This window comes from Myotis daubentonii, chromosome 9 (genome assembly GCF_963259705.1).
Source record: "Myotis daubentonii chromosome 9, mMyoDau2.1, whole genome shotgun sequence".
Lineage (NCBI taxonomy): Eukaryota > Metazoa > Chordata > Mammalia > Chiroptera > Vespertilionidae > Myotis > Myotis daubentonii.
In genome coordinates, this window is record NC_081848.1 from 14,108,038 (window position 1) to 14,126,114 (window position 18,077).

An 18,077-nucleotide genomic window follows, 5' to 3' on the forward strand; every position below is an offset into this window, starting at 1 on the left:
TTTGGGTGCTTTTTGCTTCTTCGTATTTCAAATCTTTGACTTGATTCTTGCAATCCTCTAGTCTGCTGTTGGAACTCTGCATAATATCCTTTATTTCAGTCAGTGTATGCTTAATTTCTAGTTGGTCCTTTACATAACCTCAAGGGTCTCACTAGATTTCTTGAGGGTCTCACTACATTTATCGGCGGTCTCACCAGACTTTTTGAGGGACTTACTAAATTTATTGGCGGTTTCTAGAAAGTTCTTGAAAAGCCTTAAAAGTGTGGTTTTGAACTCTATATCCAGTTGTTTGCTTTCCTCCATTTCTGTCATTTGTGACCTGTTTCTTTGTCTCTGCATTTTCTATGCTTCCCTGTGTTGGTAGATTGTCTTTGTGTGCTACATGTTCTATAGGGCCCAGTGGCTCAGCCTCCCCAATTACCTGAGGTCGACACTCTTGGTGCACCCCTTTGTGGGCTTTGTGCACAGTCTTGTTGTAATTAAGCCTCGATTGTTGTAGGTATCACAGGGAGGAATTGACCACCAGGCCAATTGGCTTTGAGAGTCAGCTGTGTCTACAGTGGGAGAACTTCTGTGCTGAAGACACCCTTATGAGGCAAGACTTGCTTCAGTGGGGCTTTGGTGCTCACTGAGTCTGCCCCCTGAGTGTGTCCCTTATGGATCTGAGGAGTTGTAATCTGGATGGTCTCACTCTGACCACTGGGTACACTGGCTCTTGGATCTAAGGAGGTGCTAATTTAGCCTCTGCCTGAGGCTACCCAGTAGGAACTGCAAAGAGATCTGCAGATTCCCCTTCCTTGTTTGGGGTTTGGAAGTGCCCAAATGAGGCCCAGCTGTGAAGCAGTGCAAGCTGCTGTGGGGCCTTGGGCCTTCTCTTGGAAGTTCTGGATCTGTCTGGCTCAGCTGCAGTTTGTTAGGTAATTTTCAGATTGCAAAGGACCAGGGCATTCATATGCAAAAGCCTCTGCCACAGCTTGGGTTGGCAGGGTCTCAGGGAATCAACTGGGTGGAGCAAGCAGCTATGGCTGATCCTCAGCCCTGCCCTAAGGGGCCCCGAGTCTCAGTGTCCCAGTAATCGCTGCAAGCACCTTTGAGAGAAAGCCGCCCTCGAGTTCTGAGTTCTGCCCTCTGCCAGACAGTCATTTTTTCCCTGTATGAGTCTGGATCCCCAGAGACTCACCCAGCACTCGAGTTCAGAGCAGTCAGGGGCTTGTGACTCCCTCCCGATTCAAAAAGACAGCCGCGTCCTCAATTGCCAGCCCTTGTCGTGTGTGCTTCCGTACCTCTGCACTTCCGCACTTCCTCTGAGTCTCAGTGTGCTTTTCTCTTTCCTTCTAGTTGTAGAATTTCCACTCAGCCAGCCATCCTGTGGTTCTGGATGATGTCCGTTTTGTCTTTTAGTGTATTTTTGAATTTGTTGTGGGAGGCAGCAATTTCCGGTGTTTACCTATGCCGCCATCTTGGTTTCTCTAAATATATTTTATTGATTTTTTTACAGAGAGGAAGGGAGAGGAATAGAGAATTAGAAATATCAATGAGAGAGAAACATCAATCAACTGCCTCCTGCACACCTCCCACTGGGGATGTGCCTGCAACCAAGGTTCATGCACTTGACCGGAATCAAACCTGGGACCTTTCAGTCTGCTGGCCGACGCTCTATCCACTGAGCCAAACCGGTTAGGACTAATTAATCCCCTTTTAATGTGCATGAATTTTGTGCACCAGGCTACTAGTCTATCTACACTGATAAAAGAGAAACATGCAAATTGACTGTCCCTTCACTATGCCCACCAGCCCATCAGAGCAAGTATGCAAATTAACCCAACAAAGATGGCAGTTAGTTTGCATATGCAGGCGGGGGCGAAGACTAAAGACAGTGTAGAAGGAAGCCAAGAGCTGTAGAAAGGAGCAAAGTGGCGGAGAAGGGAGGGAGCTGAGGCAGCGGACACGGCAGCCGAGCCAAGGCAGCGGAGAAGAGAGAAGCTCCCTTTTCTGCTTTGCTCCAGCCACAGGAAGCCCTATTCTTGCAGGAATAGGCCCGAGGAATTGCTGTTCTTGCAGGAATCTTCCTGCAACAGGCCTCTAGTATATATATATAAAAGGCTAATATGCAAAGTGTCCCCTCAGGAGTTTGCCTGGGAGTTTGCTCGCTATGATGTGCGCTGACCACCAGGAGGCGGTGCGGAAAGAAAGAAGGCCCCGGCCGGCAGCCCGGGAAGGAAGGCCCCGATTAGCCCTGATCACCAGCCAGGCCTAGGAACCCCACCTGTGCACAAATTTCATGCACCAGGCCTCTAGTGATGTTTTAAAACATCAGTAAAAAGGTTCCCCACCTCTGCTCTAAGTGCTCCAAAACTTCAATACCTACAACTACACCTGTGACTAGAACCAATTATTCTTTTTATTCCCCACCAGGAAAAACCAATATGTAGGCAGTTTTCTTTGCTTAGACATGGAAACTGTTTTAACACTGGTCCTTGTGAAGCCACAATGTTCCAAATGTACTATGTCAAACATTTGTAACGTGTATAAAAATCCCACATCCCCCTATTGGCCACCTCAAGATGAAAACAGAACTCCCTAAATATTAACTATTTCTATTCCCCTAATATTAAACATAAAAACCGCATGGAAGATAAAGAAATTCAAATTAAAATAACAAATCTGTCATAAATGGTAAACAAAAAACTATTTGTGGGACAGCATGGATGAGAAATGGTACACTGTGTAAATTTTAAAATGAGGCAGACAAAAGTTGGGAGGTGGGTTAATTTTCTCTTCATTCTCCTGCTTCAGCTCTGTCTTTTTTAGGCATCCAATATCCACAATGTCAAGTGTTCTCTCAGTAATTGCATTATTAGCATGCTGTCTTTGTGTGGCTCTTCACGTAATATATCAAGTTCAGCAATGGCTTCATCAAGTTTTCTTTGCAAAGCAGACTTTCTCCAAAGAGTTCAGAATCTCATAATAGAACACTGAGAAGTTAAGGACCAGCCAGACCCAATCTGATAGGGTGTGTTGGTTACCTTTCTTTTTGCTGATTTCAAAAGCATCTTGGTATGCTGGTTTTGACTGCTCCACAATTCCTTTATTGTCATCACCAGCAGCAACCTCAGTCAAGTAACAATAGTAGTCCTTTACTTTTCATAAATTTCTTTTCTTATTTTTTTTTATTTTGAGAGAGAGGAAGGGGGAGAGAGAAACATCAATCAGCTGCCTCCCAACCAGGTATCAAACCTACCACATGGGTTTGTGCCCTGACCGGGAATCAAACCCACCACCTTTTTGTGTAAGGGATGACGTTCCAACCAACTGGAGCCACACCAGCCAGGGCTCCTTTCCTTTTCAAATTGAAAACTTTGATTTGTGCTTGTGAAGCTTTGGGGATCAAGAACTTTTCCAAGAGAGACAGTACTACATCATTGCATATAGCCCCTAGATCGGTCTCAATTTTCTCTTTATATTGAGCCATCTGCTGTTTCTTCTCAGCACCTCTCATTTTTCGCTCAATAGTGGAGATGACTCTCCAAGATAACCCGGATTCCTATAACATTCTTACAAGCAACTGAGAGAAGATTCCTCTCTTCATTGGATAATTCAGCTCCTTGCATTGTAGGTTTATCCCTGGCCCAGGTTCTTGTAGTTCACTTCCCATTTTCCCTCACAGACATTTACCTCAATAAATCTCTTGTTCTTCTAATCCCATCTGCCTCTTGGAAAACCTAAACTAACATGAATCAATATATGTAGAGTGTCTGGCTCATGGCAGTCAGTTCATACTGGTTTTTGTTATAATCAAGAGATTATCATGATTTTAATTATATACTGGTCGTGATGGATGGAAATATCCAAATTAGAGTGATATTTAGGAAATGGGTATAATAGGACCATGATTGAACTTAGGGGCTAAAATAAGGTTAGTTTGCCTAATTTTTTGCTTATCACTTCCCACTTTACATACTAACCACAGTGATTTGTTTATAGTGCACTACAGACACCATAGTAATCCACAGTTCTTTACTCATTGTTACTTCATAAAATATTCTTCCACCACTCTCTTATGCCTTGTGTTTATATGCACAGTAATAGTTGTAAACATACTGAGTTATAATCAATCTATTTTTGTATCAATTTCTTCTTTTCAACTCTTGATTCCTTTAGTCATGAGGTGATACTGCAGCTTATTATAAGGGTCAGTTAGCCATTTTGTACTTTATTCAAAGAGTAGTGGAACACCATTGGATGATTTTAGATGTAGAGGTAATATGCTGTGATTTTTGAGTTTCATAAAGATTATTTTGGCTACTGTTGGTTGGGTGGATTGAGGAAATGCAAGAGTCAATCTGGAGAAATGGTTGGTGTGACCCCTGGAGCCCAACTGCCTGGTTCCACCATATGTACTAGCTCTGTAATCTTGGGAATGTTACTTGGGAATGCTCCTTAACCTCTCTTTGCCTGTTTCCACATCTGTAAAATTGCAATGAAAATACTCCTTCAGAGTTGCTGTGAAGGATAAATGAGTTAAAACAGCTTAGAATAGAATCTGGCACATACTGGTATTGAGCAGTCAGATGTTACTGACCATTATGTTGTTCTTTAACAAATATTTGTGTGCTTACTGCATTCCAGACACTGGAGCAGATACCACTATTAAGCTGAATTAAACAAATGACAAAAGCAAGTTGAAATTAATATGCAGCCTGGATGGTGTTGCTCAGTGGTTGAGGTTTTTGACCTATGAACCAGGAGGTCACAGATTCCCTGTCAGGGCACATGCCCTGGTTGCAGGCTCGATCCCCAGTGCGGGGTGTGCAGGAGGCAGCCGATCAATGATTCTCTTTCATCATTGATGTTTCTTTCTTTCTCTCTCTCCCTCTCCCTTCCTCTCTGACATCAATAAAAAATATATTTTAAAAAATTAATATGCAGCCCTAGCCGGTGTGGCTCAGTGGATAGAACGTCAGCCTGCAGACTGAAAGGTCCCAGGTTTGATTCTGGTCAAGGACACATGCCTGCGTTGTGGGCTCGATCCCTAGTGTGGGGCGTGCAGAAAGCAGCCGATCAATGATTCTCTCTCATCATTGATGTTTCTCTCTCTCTCTCTCTTCCTTCCTCTCTGAAATCAATAAAAATATACAGTATTAAAAAAAATAATATGCAGACAGAACTTTGGGTTATACTGATGTTCCTTAGAATCTGAATATAAAACAAACTATTTGGCCATTATTATAATGTTATAATTCTGGAGGTGTTTTATTTAGATTTCTTTGACATTTTTTATAGCAGGGACTTGAGAAGGTGCTGAATAAGTCACTGGGGAGCGTTTTCTAAATAAAAGAATCCTCAATAAAAAATCCTGAATAAAAGACTACCCTTTTGTTATGTTTCCCTGCTCTACAACTTAGTAATTAACAAATTGACTTTGAGGATATATATTAATCTTAAATATATTTCTGTAATGAATGTTCTTTGGTTAAAATATGTCAGCTTGATAAGTTTAGAGTTTTTGTAACCAGTTTATGAGAGTTTTTGTTTGTTTTTTGTTTTTTTAACTAAAGGAGACACAATAGTAATTAATGTGTAAATGTAATGAATGTATGGAAGATTCACTGTAATGGGATCTAAGTTACTATATTTTTAAAACAATAGACTAGTTTACATATATTGAATTAAAGAATTAATAGGGTTTATACTTGCTTTGCACAAGAAAATATTAATAGGAGTTCACTTTGGGGAATGGGATTAGGAGATAGTATACTTTTATAATTAAAAATATTTATGCAGCCCTAACCAGTTTGGCTCAGTGGATAGAGTGTCTGCCTGCAGAACAGAGGGTCCTGGGTTCAATTCTGGTCAAGGGCATGTACCTTGGTTACAGGCTCCTCCCCGGCCCCATCCCTGGTCAGGGCTCTTGCAGGTGACACCAATCGCTGAGTTTCTCTCACATCACTATTTCTCTCTGTCTTTCTCTCTCTCTTCTGCTTTCTCTAAAAATCAATGGAAAAATATCCTTGGGTGAGGATTTAAAAATATATGTATACTAGTGGCCTGGTGCACAAAATTCATGTATTGGGGGGGGGGTGTCCCTCAGTCCAGCCTGCACCCTCTCCAATCTGGGACCCCTTGGGGGATGTCTGACTGCCAGTTTAACCAGCAGTCAGACATCCCTCTCTCAATCCAGGACCGCTGGCTCCTAACTGCTCACCTGCCTGCCTGCCTGATCACCCCTAACCACTCTGTCTGCTGGCCTGCTCGCCCCCAGCTGCCCCCACTGACGACCTGCTTGCCCCCAACTCCCCGCCACCGCCAGCCTGATTGCCCCCAACTGCCCCCAACTGCTGGCCTGATCATCCCTAACTGCCACTGCCTCGGCCCCACCACCGTGGCTTTGTATGGAAGGTCTCCTGGAAGGTCTCCCAATCTAATTAGCATATTACCCTTTTATTAGCATAGATATTTATGCAGCCCTGGCCAGGTTGCTTGGTTGGAGAATTGTCCCATACACCAAAAGGTTGCGGGTTCAATCCCCAGTCTAGGCACACATGAGGCAACCCATCAATGTTTCTCTCTCACATCAATCAATTTCTCTCTCCCTCTCTCCCTCCCTCCCTCCTTTCCTCCTCCCTTCTTCTATTTCTAAAAAATCAGTAAACATATCCTCGGATAAGAATAAAAAAATCTATATATATTATGCAATAACTGGCAGAGATTTAAAAAAAACAATGAATGACAAAATAGAAACGAATATGAGACAACTTACAACACATGCTTAGTTCATATGAATGGATTCTATGGTCCATGGAAACTGTATAAAAACAGAACTTAACATGAGTTTTGTCTTTGTTCTTGTTCCAGTGTTAATGTTTGTTTATCTGCTTTATTTTTATAGGGATGTGCATGCTGTCTGTCTCTGGGATGATAAAGGCCCAGCAAAAATTCACCAGGCTTTAAAAGAAGATATTCTTGAGTTTATTAAGCAAGCACAGGCAGTAAGTTCTGCACCTTTATATTACGTTTATTTTAAGGTTTTACTCAAAGAATATTATAAAAAATACTTTAAATGTAGGACTTCCTGAAGTAATTTTAAATATTATATTGGCTCGACGTATTTCTTAAATAAATTTTTTCATGAAATGATAATCATTTGCTTATTTTCCCCCCTCAGTGACATTTCTTTTAAGAAAATACATTATTATCCTCAATTAAAAGATGCTATAAACAAGTGAACAAACAAAACCAAGTTATAGACACAGACAACAATATGGTGGTTACCAGAGGGGAAGGAGGGTGGAGGGATGTTGAAGAGGGTAAAGATGGTCAATATATGGTGACAGAAGGAGACTAGATTTTGGGAGGTGAGCACACAATGTAATGTACAGATAATGTATTATTGAATTGTACACTTGAAACTTATATAAAGGTTATTAACTAATGTCACCACAATAAATTTAATTGTTAAAAACAAAGATTTAAAATTTCAGTTTTTTATAGGTCCTTTAGATGTCCCCACCACCATTTATTTTTAGCCATATGTCAGCCCACATAAATCTGTTTTTTCTCACACTAATACCTCTTTTCAAACTGATAGTAGTTTTCTTCAAATTCCATCCATGTTGTTCCAAATGGCATGACATTTTTTTATGGTTGAATAATATTTCATTCTGTGTATGTACCACATATTCCTTCTCCATTCATCTGTCTATGGACATTTAGGTTGTTTCCATATCTTGGCTATCCTATCTAATAAAAGAGAAAAATGGTAATTGGCGTACGACGATACCCTTTTCATTGGCTAATCAGGGCTATATGCAAATTAACTGCCAACTAAGATTGGCAGTTAACTGCCAACAAGATGGCAGTTAATTTGCATATGTAGGCACAATGCAGGGAGGCGAAAGGGAAAGCAGGAAGAAGCCCCCTGCCACTGACAGTGATTGGAAACCCAGGGGGGAGCTAAGAGCTGGGGGGCAGGGCAAAGGCGGCCCTGGGGCCGCCTTTGCCCTGCCCCCCAGCCATGATCGGAGAATCAGGCGCCTTTTCCGCCCTGGCCAGTGATAGCAGGAAGTAGGGGTGCAGCCAGCGATGGGAGCTGGGCACGGTCGAAGCTGGCAGTCCCAGGAGCTAGGGGTCCCTTGCCTGGGCCTAAAGCGAAGCCCACGATCGCGGGGCCGCTGCAGCTGTGGGTCCCCGCTGCCCCGGCCGGACGCCTAGGCCAGAGGTGTTAGGCCTGGGCAGGGGCGGAGCCTGCAACCACGGGGAGCTGGGGGTCCCCTGCCCAGGCCTGACACCTCTGCCAGAGGCCTCAGGCCTGGTCAAGGGGCCGATCCGGTGATTGGTGATCGGAGGGTGATGAGGGTCAACTCCTCTAGCCAAGGCATCAGGCCTGGGTGGGGGGCGGAGCCGGGGATTGGGGGGATATGATGGTCCCCTTGCTCAGGCCTGAAGCCTGGGTCAGAGGCGTCAGGCTTGGGCGGGGGGTGGAGCAAGCGATCAGAAGGAGATGGGGGTCCCCTGCCCAGGCGTGATTCCTGGGCCAGAGGCCTCAGGCCTGGGCGGGGGCCAGAGCCAGTGATCAGGGGGAGATGGGGGTCCCCTGTCCAAGCCTGACACCTCTGGCGGAGGCGTCAGGCCTGGGCAAGGGGCCGATCAGGCGATCGGAGGGTGATGGGGGTCTACGCCTCTGGCCGAGGCATCAGGCCTGGGCTGGGGGCAGAACCAGTGATGGGGTGCAAGGGGCCGATCCTGCGATTGGAGGGTGATGGGGGTCAACGCCTGAGGGCTCCCAGTATGTGAGAGGGGGCAGGCTGGGCTGAGGGACACTCCCCTCCCCACACACACCCAGTGCACGAATTTTGTGCACCGGGCCCCTAGTTGTAAATAATATTGCAACGAACATGGGGGGTTTTCATGGGGGGTTGGTTCGAAGACTCCTAGCAGATGCCAAAATCCATGGATGCTCAAATCCCTTAGTCCGCCCTTTGTATCTTTTGCCTCTGAATCTGTAGATTAAACCAATTACAAATGCAGAACCCATGAATACAGAGGGCCGAGTGTATATTTTTTCAAATTAGTGTTTTTTCTTTGGATGGATAGTTAGAGGTAGAATTTCTGAATCATATGGTAGTTCTATTTTTTATTTTTTGAGGAACCTCGATACTATTTTCCATAGTGGCTGTACTAATTTACATTCCCACCAAAGTGCACAAGGGTGCCCTTTTCTCCACATCCAACATTTATTCTTGTGTTCTTGATAATAGCCATTCTACCAGGTGTGACGTGGTATCTCATTGTGGTTTGGATTATCATTTCCATGATGATTAGTGATACTGAACATCTTTTCATGTACCTGTTGGTCATCTGTATGTCTTCTTTGGAAAAAGGTCTATTTGGATTCTCTGCCCATTTTCAATTGGTTTTTTGTTTTGTTTTGTTTCTGTATTGCTATTGAGTTGTATGATTTTTTAAAATCTATTTTGGATATTGACTCTTATCAGATAGGATTTGCAAGTATTTTCTCCCATTCAGTAGATTGCCTTTTTATTTTGTTAATACTTTCCTTTGATGTTTGGAAGCTTGTACATGTCTGTACATTGATGTACTCCTACAATGTTTATTTTTGCTTTTTGTACCAACTGCAAAAAAAAACCACTACCAACATTGATGTCAAGGAGCTTACTACCTGTGTTTTCTTTTAGTAGTTTTATGGTTTCAGATCTTAAATTCAATCTTTAATCTATTTTGAATTAATGTTATTTATGTTGAAAGATGGTCAAGTTTTATTCTTTTGCATGTGGCTGTCCAATTTTCCCAGCACCATTTATTGAAGAGATTGTCCTTTTCCCATTGTAGATTGCTTTGGGGTTTATGCACACTTTAACAATATTCTTCCAAGTCCTGAGCACAGAATATCTTTTCATTTTTGTGCCTTCTTTAGTTTCTTTTATCAATGTTTTATAGTTTCCAGTGTAGGTCTTTCCCCTTCCTGGTTAAATTTATTCTTAGGTATTTTATTCTTTTTGATGCATTGTAAATAGGATTGTTTTTATAATTTCTCTTTCCAGTAGTTTCCTATGAAACAAACAGTATAGAAACACAATGGATTTTTGGGTTGTGATTTTGTATCCTGCAACTTTACTGAATTTATTTATTCTAACAGTTTTTTTGTGGTGGTGGCAGGATTTTCTGTATATAACATCGTATCATTTGGAAATGGTGAGTTTTTCGCCTTCCTTTCCAATTTAGTTGCTTTGTATTTCTTTTTCTTGCCTAATTGCTCTGGCTGGGACTTCCAATGTTTTGTTGAATAGGATTGGTGAGAGTGGGCATCCTGTCTTGTTCCTGACCTTAGAGGAAAGGCTTTCGGCTTTCTCCGTTGAATATGCCATTAGTTGTGGGCTTGTCACGTAAATCCTTTATTATGTTGAGGTACTTTCTCACTATACCCACCTGGTTGAGAGTCTTTATCATATAAGGATGTTGAATTGTGTCAAATGTATCTTCAGTATCTACCAAGGTGATCATGTGCTTTTTATCCATCTTGTCAACGTGACCTTATCACATGGATTGATTTGCCAATGTTGAACCATTCTTGCATCACTGGAATAAATCCCACTTGATCATGGTGTGTAATCCTTTTAATGTGCTGTAGAATTTGATTTGCTAATATTTTCAGGATTTTTGCATCTACATTTATCAGGGATTTTAGCCTGTAATTTTCTTTTCTTGTGGCACTCTTGTCTAGTTTTAGAATCAAGATAATGCTGGCCTTGTAAAACGAGTTTGGAAGTATTTTCTGGAAGAATTTGAGAAGAAATTGGTATTAATTCTTCTTTAAATACTTGATAAAATTTACCAGTGAAGCCACCTGGCCCTGGACTTTTGTTTTGTTTGTTGACTTAAAAATTTTTTTTTTTATTGATTTCAGAGAGGACCAGAAAGGGAGAGAGAGATAGAAACATCAATGATGAAAGAGAATCATTGATCGGCTGCCTCCTGCATCTACCCTTCTATCCACCCCCCTCCCCAGGAATCAAGCCCGCAACCGGGGCGCGTGCCCTAACTGGGGAATCGAACTGTGACCTCCTAGTCCATAGGTTAACCTTTGAGCCACACCAGCCTGGCTGTTTGTTGACGTTTTTGATTGAATCTCCTTACTAGTGATCCATCTGTTCAGATTTTCTATTTTTTTTTTTTTATTGCTTAAAGTATTACAAAGGGTATTACATATGTATCCATTTTATCCCCCCGCCCTAGACAGTCCCCTAGCCTCCCCTATCACCCCGTGTCTTATGTCCATTGGTTATGCTTATATGCATGCATACAAGTCCTTTAGTTGATCTCTTACCCCCCTACCTCCTGCCCCCCAACCCTCCCCGGCCTTCCCGCTGCAGTTTGACAATCTGTTTGAGGCAGCTCTGCCTCTGTATCTATTATTGTTCAAAAGTTTATAATGGTCTCTATTGTCCATGAATGAGTGAGATCATGTGGTATTTAGATTTTCTATTTTTTTATGATTCACTTTTGGTAGACTGTATGTTTCTAGTAATCTGTTCATCAGTTCTAGGTTGTCAGATTTGTTAGCATGTGATGTTCATAGTAGTCTCAAGACCCTTTGTATTTCTGTGGTATCAGTTGTATGTCTCCACTTTCATTTCTGATTTTGAGTCCTTTCTCTTTTATAGGTAAGTGCACAAGTTTTTGTGAACATTTTTTGTACACAGATATTTATAATAATACTAGAGGTCCGGTGCACAAAATTTGTTCATGGAATGGGGGTTCCCTCAGCCCAGCTTGCACCCACTCCAATCGGACATCCCTCTCACAATCTGGGACCACTGGCAACTAACAACTCACCTGCCTGCCTGCTTGATTGCCCCAACCTCTCTGCCTGCCTGCCTGATCACCCCTAACCTCTCTGCCTGCCTGCCTCATCGCCCCTAACTGCCCTCCTCTGCCGGCCTGATCGAACCCCCAGCTGCTCTCCCCTGCCAGCCTGATCTCGCCCCCAACTGCCCTCTCCTGCTGTCCTGATCTCACCCCCAACTGCCATCCCCTGCCAGCCTGGTTGCCCCGAACTGCCCTCCCCTGCTAGGCTGATCTTGCCCCCAACGGCCCTCCCCTGCCTGCCTGTTCGCCCCTAACTGCCGTCCCCTGCCAGTCTGATCTCACCCCCAACTGCTCTTCCCTGCCGGCCTGATTGCCCCTAATTGCTCTGCTGCCTGATCACCCCTAACTGCCCTCCCCTGCCGCCCTGATCTCGCTCCTAACTGCCGGCCAGTTTGGTTCTGATTGGTCAGTTTCTATGCCAGTCAGCATCAGAAACTCCGCCTCCTAGGCAGCCATTGGCTCCTCACAGTTGACCCAGATTTGGTTCTGATTGGTCAGTTTCTATGCCAGTCAGCATCAAAAGCTCTGCCTCCCAGGCAGCCAGTGGCTCCTTATATTCACCCAGATTTGGTTCTGATTGGTCAGTTTCTATGCCTGACTGCGTCTCTGGGCCTATCAACAGCACCTGATCAGAAAGATGGGGCTGATCAGCAGCCCTGGTGGAAGCCTGGAGAGAAATGGAGGTGTGGCTATTGGCCAGGCCTAGAGAAAAAGAGAGGCAAGTTCTGATCAACGGCTGCCACAGAGGCTACAGATCAGACCCTGCCTCTCTCTCCGCAGGCCTCTCTCCGGGCCTGATCCACAGCCCCGTAGGCAGCTGGGTCGGAGCACCTGCAGCGGCCCCAGTCAGTGCTAGGTCGCCACAGCAACCCAGCACTGACTTCCAGTCTGGTCGAGCCTTGTTACAACCCTGGCTCTTTATTATATAGTCTAGAGGCCCAGCACACGAAATCGTGTGTGGATATGGTCCCTAGGACTACCCTGTGATCAGGGCCATCTTCCCCAGCTGCCAGCAGCCGGCCCCACCCCCCACTGCCACCCACCCCAGTTTCCCACTCACCATCCAGCGATGAGAACCTGATGGCCGGGGGAGGGACTGAAAGGTCGGCCATTCCTGCCCGCTTGCCAGCCCTGACCCCAACACCGGTTGCCCTCTGTGTGTGTGTGGGGGGGGGGGGGGGCGACCGGCAGAGCAGGGGTCTTGGCCTAGCGCCACCCGCATCCCCCACCACCCACCCAGGGTCCCTGTTCACCATCGGTGATCAGAGCCTTCCTGCCAGGGAAAGGGACTGAGAGGTGGCCAGTGCACCTCATAGTGACTGGTTGAGCGGTCATCTGGTCATTGTGCCGTTACGGCCGCTGGGCTTTTATTATATAGGATTATTCATGATAACTAAAAGGTGAAAACAACCTAATGTCTGTCAGTGGACAAAAATGAATAAAATATAGTGCTTCGATAAAATGAAATAGTATTTAGCCACAAAAAGGAATATAACATGGGCACACTCTACAACAGGCAAATATGTAGACACAGAAAGTAAATTAGTGGTTGTTTAAGGCTGAGAGGGGGTAGGAGAGGGGAGAGATAAAGGGGAAGATAAGGTGATAATGGATACAGGGGTTTTGTTTTTTGTTGTTGTTTTTTTCTTTCTACAACATTCATTTATTTGCCGTTTGCTTTTCTTTTTTTTTTTTTAATATATTTTATTGATTTTTTTACAGAGAGGAAGGGAGAGGGATAGAGAGCCAGAAACATCGATGAGAGAGAAACATCGATCAGCTGCCTCCTGCACGCCCCCCACTGGGGATGTGCCCACAACCAAGGTACATGCCCTTGACCGGAATCGAACCCGGGACCCTTGAGTCCACAGGCCGACGCTCTATCCACTGAGCCAAACTGGTTCTGGCAATGCTTTTCTTTTCTTTTTAATTTTGTTTTATTGCCTAAAGTATTACAAAGAGTATGATACAGGGTTTTTTTAATTGACATTGACATAGAGCATTTTATTAGTTTCATGTATATACCATAATGATCAGATATATGTATTAATTGTCAAATCACAAGTCTGTGTGAACATTTTAATTTTCTCTTGGATATTACACATGTTTTAATTTCTTTTGGGTATAAGATAGTTTATGCTATAAATATTCTAAATTTTAAAGCACCTGTATTCCAAATTGATACAATTCTTTTCTTTTTTCCCAGCGAGTACTAAGCCATCAAGATGATACAGCTTTGCTAAAAGCATATATTGTTGAATGGCGAAAATTCTTTACACAATGTGATATTTTACCAAAGCCTTTTTGCCAACTAGAGATTACTTTATTGGGTAAACAGGGCGGCAATAAAAAATCAAATGTAGAAGACGGTATTGTTCGAAAGGTAAGTAAGTTTTCCCATCTTTTTTCTAATATTCTTCAGGAAGGATGATTTAAAGACTTAAAATATATATTGATTACAGAGATGAAGGGCAACGGAAGGAGAGAGATATAAACATCAATGGTGAGCCTGCAACCCAGGCATGCACTCTGACCAGGAATCAAGCCGTGACCTCCTGATTCATAAGTTGACACATAACCACTGAGCCCGGGCAGATTTGAAAACTTTTGAAAGTACTTTATATATAAAGTGGCTTTTTCTGCTTCACATATAAATTCCTTTCTAGCTCTTGTTGGGTTTTATCAAATAATGTTTTTTCCCATTTTTAGCTTCAATTTTCTTTCATCTTTTTACATGGTGTTAAGCTTTAGATCTGTGTTTCAAACATTACCTTCTTTGCTTTTCCTTTCACTTTCTTCTTTTCCTAGTTTTATCTTCGAGTTTTTATTTTCTTATTCTTTCTTTGTATCTTTACCTTCCTCTAAATTACATTACTTTTATTGTGTTTCAAAAATCTCTTCTTTTATTAGGTTACCTTCTGATATCTTTGTATTTACATAATTGTGGCTAAATATTTTGCATAATTTGTAGTTAAAAGCACTGTGCCCAGTAATAACTCATGATTTAATGGAAAAAGCTAAGCTCTGAAATTGGAGTCCCAGATTTCCCTTTCAACTCTTCAATCAGCAATAACCTAACCTCTCCGTCCTCATTTATCATGTATTTTCCTACTTGTGAGAATCACATTAAACCATATTTGAAAAGTTAAAAAGGCCATTTTAAACTTTAAACAACTCTCATTACTTGCTGCAATGTTGTAACAACAAAATCCGGCATTCAAACATTCAGGTAGTGGCCTGGACATTATTGCCCCAACTTTAAAATTTGTATTAATGCTGATGAGATTACTGTAAATTTGAGATTCCTACTGGTAGAAATTTCTCCAGTGGTAGAAATAACTGCAGTATGAGACATTATCACCACCACCCCAAAAAAGAAAAAAACACTTCTGGATGGTTTTTAATTTGCAGTTTCATAATCTTGTTCACTCTTGGCGTTTTTTTTTTGTTTGTTTGTTTTAGATTTCTTTAATTTTAACTGTTCCCTACAGATTGTGGGGATCAGCATCACTTAATGATTAAGAGCATAGACTGACTCTGCAGCAGTTCTCAACCTGTGGGTCGCGACCCCTTTGGCGGTCGAACGACCCTTTCACAGGGGTCGCCTAAGACCATCCTGCATATCAGATATTTCCATTACGATTCATAACAGTAGCAACATTACAGTTATGAAGTAGCAACGAAAATAATTTTATGGTTGTATTTAAAGGGCCAGAAGGTTGAGAACCACTGGCATAGAGGCTAGTCAGGGGTGGGCAAACTTTTTGACTCGAGGGCCACAATGGGTTCTTAAACTGGACCAGAGGGCCGGAACAAAAGCATGGATGGAGTGTTTGTGTGAACTAATGTAAATTCAAAGTAAACATCATTACATAAAAGGGTACGGTCTTTTTTTTCAATAGTTTTATTCATTTCAAACGGGCCGGATCCAGCTCGCGGGCCGTAGTTTGCCCACGGCTGGATACTACAGTTGTTGCATTCAAGATCTCGTGTTGTCACTATGAGCTCTGTAAATATGGGAACATTAGCTTTCCTCTCTGTGCCCCAGGTTCCTCATATCTAAAAGGAGATAATTGTACCTATATATAAGTTGTGAGGATTAAATGAGTTATATGTGGAAAGTATTTAGAGCAGTGCTAGGTACATAGTGAATGTTATATAACTATTATTCTTGTTGTTGCTGTTGCTGCTATTATTAATATATTTCCTATATCTGACAAAGTTACTTTTGGAGTGACAGTACATAGTCATGAATATGTATACAGTAGGTCCTCAGGTTACATTGGAGATCCGTTCCTACTGCATGACATAATGCGATTTTCGCCATAAGTTGGAACTCACCTACATAAGCACCTACGTCACTCACATGGAGCACATACACAGCAGTAATTTAGTGAAACAGTAAAAAAAAATTTAAAAGAAAGATAACAATTCCTGACCTTTACTTGTGGTAAATAAATAATAAAAACATAAAGCACATATGTACATACGTCGAAATGACAGAATTTTTTTTTTAATAAATAAATGGGAGATGGCGACGTAACCACGAAATGACGTAACCTGAGGACTGCCTGTATGTTACTTCCATCATTTAAATGGAACATCTATTAGATTGATGGATTTATATATTCCTTTTTTATAAGGTCCACTATCAAACAGATTTTCAGTTGTTTTTGCATTTATTATGTGTTTCTACAAATGTGCACATGAGCATTCCAAACACATAACCAATATTTCTCATTGTTTGTTTGTTTATTAATTTTAGAGAGAGCGGTGGTGGGAGGGAAACATTCCTTTATGGTTCCACTTATTTATGCATTCATCAGTTGATTCTTGTGCCCTGACTGGGGATCAAACCCGCAACCTTGGCTTATTGGGATGATGCTCTAACCAACTGAGCTACCCGGCCAGTGCCATACCAGTATTTCTGAAATTCAACCTTGGAACTATAAGGGAATTAACATTTTCCATGTATTACCATATTTAATTTTTGCAACCAGTTGAAATTTATACTATTCATTATTTTATAGATGGAAAAGGAGGTAAATAAGTAACAGAGCTGGAATTCAAATCTAATTATGTTTGATTTTTTTTTTTTGCTTTGGTTGTGCATATTTTAATCACTTTCTGATAAAGAATAAGGTCAGTCTAAAACTAAATATTGCATACCACACCAAACTTTGCCATAAGCAAAAGTAATGATTTCAAACAGAAAAATATCACTATTAGTAATAGTCAATATATATAAATTAGAACTTTTTAAAATAGTCCACAAATTTTACATATTTTTTCATTTTAATCCACATAACTAAATTTTGATGTTTAACAGTTATCTTGGATTCTGAAACACATATTCTTTACCATTAATTGCCACGTATTCTTTACCACATTTAAATATACTGCTTCCCTGAAGGATTCAAGTGAATGTAGGTCTAAGAATTTGATTTCCTTTTTTAGTATTTGTACTTAATTTTTTTTACCCTAGCTTCGTTTTCAAAATGCCCACCCCTCTCTTTCTAAGACTCTCACTCATCTCAATCTCAATTCATCTGAACTCCATACTCCATTCCCAAATAAAAGAAAGTGCTCCATTGTTCCCACTTCAAAAAAAAAAAATGTGTATATGTGGTGCTTTGTATATTAATAATTTAAATGAATTGTGTATTTTGTTCTTTTTTTCTTAGCTCATGCTTGATACATGGAATGAGTCCATCTTTTCAAATATAAAAAACAGACTCCAAGATAGTGCAATGAAGCTGGTACATGCTGAACGATTAGGAGAAGCTTTTGATTCTCAGCTGGTCATTGGAGTAAGAGAATCCTATGGTATGTTCTGAACTTTTATGATCATAATTTCCTTTTCATGCAAATTCTAAGACAATCATAGTGTAGTGCTAGCAAAAGTATGTTTATTAGCACAAGTAACATCTACTTTTAGTGCCAAATGCTTTCCGAGTACACAAAAGGTATTCTGCTTTAAAGAAACCTACAAAAATTAATATTTGAGTGGTGAATATTTATTTTCTCCTTCTCATTTATTGGTTGGTGAATGTTTTTAGCAACTTAAATTAGAGAAGTGTAGATTTGAATCTATAGCTTATAAATTAACTGGTATAGTACTTATATATTTAGGATGTAAGTTAATTTCTTTTCTGTTTCTGACAATGACATTCTCATTTGTTCTTTCAATC

At 41.6% G+C, this 18,077-nt stretch overlaps 1 protein-coding gene across 3 annotated transcripts in view; it reads left to right on the top strand.

Annotated features, from left to right (window-relative positions):
• The window catches only part of CUL5 (cullin 5), a 104,683-nt gene that overhangs the window by 50,308 nt on the left and 36,298 nt on the right, over positions 1–18,077 (top strand). For all 3 annotated transcript variants that reach the window (XM_059707979.1, XM_059707980.1, XM_059707978.1), the window contains exons 3-5: positions 6,890–6,989; positions 14,093–14,269; positions 17,571–17,712. In XM_059707979.1, coding sequence (XP_059563962.1) covers positions 6,890–6,989; positions 14,093–14,269; positions 17,571–17,712 — 419 coding nt within the window. The remainder of the gene's footprint in view (positions 1–6,889; positions 6,990–14,092; positions 14,270–17,570; positions 17,713–18,077) is intronic.